Source organism: Nestor notabilis, unplaced genomic scaffold (genome assembly GCF_000696875.1).
Source record: "Nestor notabilis isolate BGI_N333 unplaced genomic scaffold, ASM69687v1 scaffold19969, whole genome shotgun sequence".
NCBI classification, from domain to species: Eukaryota; Metazoa; Chordata; class Aves; order Psittaciformes; family Psittacidae; genus Nestor; species Nestor notabilis.
Genome location: NW_009945382.1, coordinates 8,519 through 8,850, shown reverse-complemented (window position 1 = coordinate 8,850; position 332 = coordinate 8,519). Strand labels below are relative to the sequence as shown.

General features: G+C 65.7%; 1 protein-coding gene across 1 annotated transcript in view; it reads left to right on the top strand.

Annotated features, from left to right (window-relative positions):
- Positions 1-7: 7 nt before the first annotated feature.
- SMARCD2 (SWI/SNF related, matrix associated, actin dependent regulator of chromatin, subfamily d, member 2) overlaps positions 8-332 on the top strand; it is a gene marked incomplete at its 5' end in the record, with an annotated part of 7,591 nt that continues 7,266 nt past the window's right edge. Inside the window, one exon of the mRNA XM_010022861.1 lies at positions 8-105. Coding sequence (XP_010021163.1) covers positions 8-105 — 98 coding nt within the window. The remainder of the gene's footprint in view (positions 106-332) is intronic.

The following is a 332-nucleotide window of genomic DNA, read 5'->3' as shown; positions in this document are numbered from 1 at the left end:
AGCCACCCCGATGAGACCCGGGCTGCCACAGGCCATGATGGATCCCTTCAGGAAGCGCCTGCTCACCCCCCAGGCGCAGCCCCCGCTGGCCACCCAGAGGAGAGGGTAAGGGGGTGGCACCGGGAGCTGGGGTGTTCCATGGGGATGGGGGCAGAGCTCACTCACTTGGCTGCTTCCCTGCTTCTCATCTCTGTGCCAGTAACCGAGCAGCCTCACTACATGCAGCTGTGCTTGCCAGAAGCCCCAGCACCAGCTCCTTGGGGTCTTTCCCCCTCTGCTCTGTTCTGGGGAGACCCCCCTGCAGCACTGTGTGCAGGGCTGGGGCCCTCAGC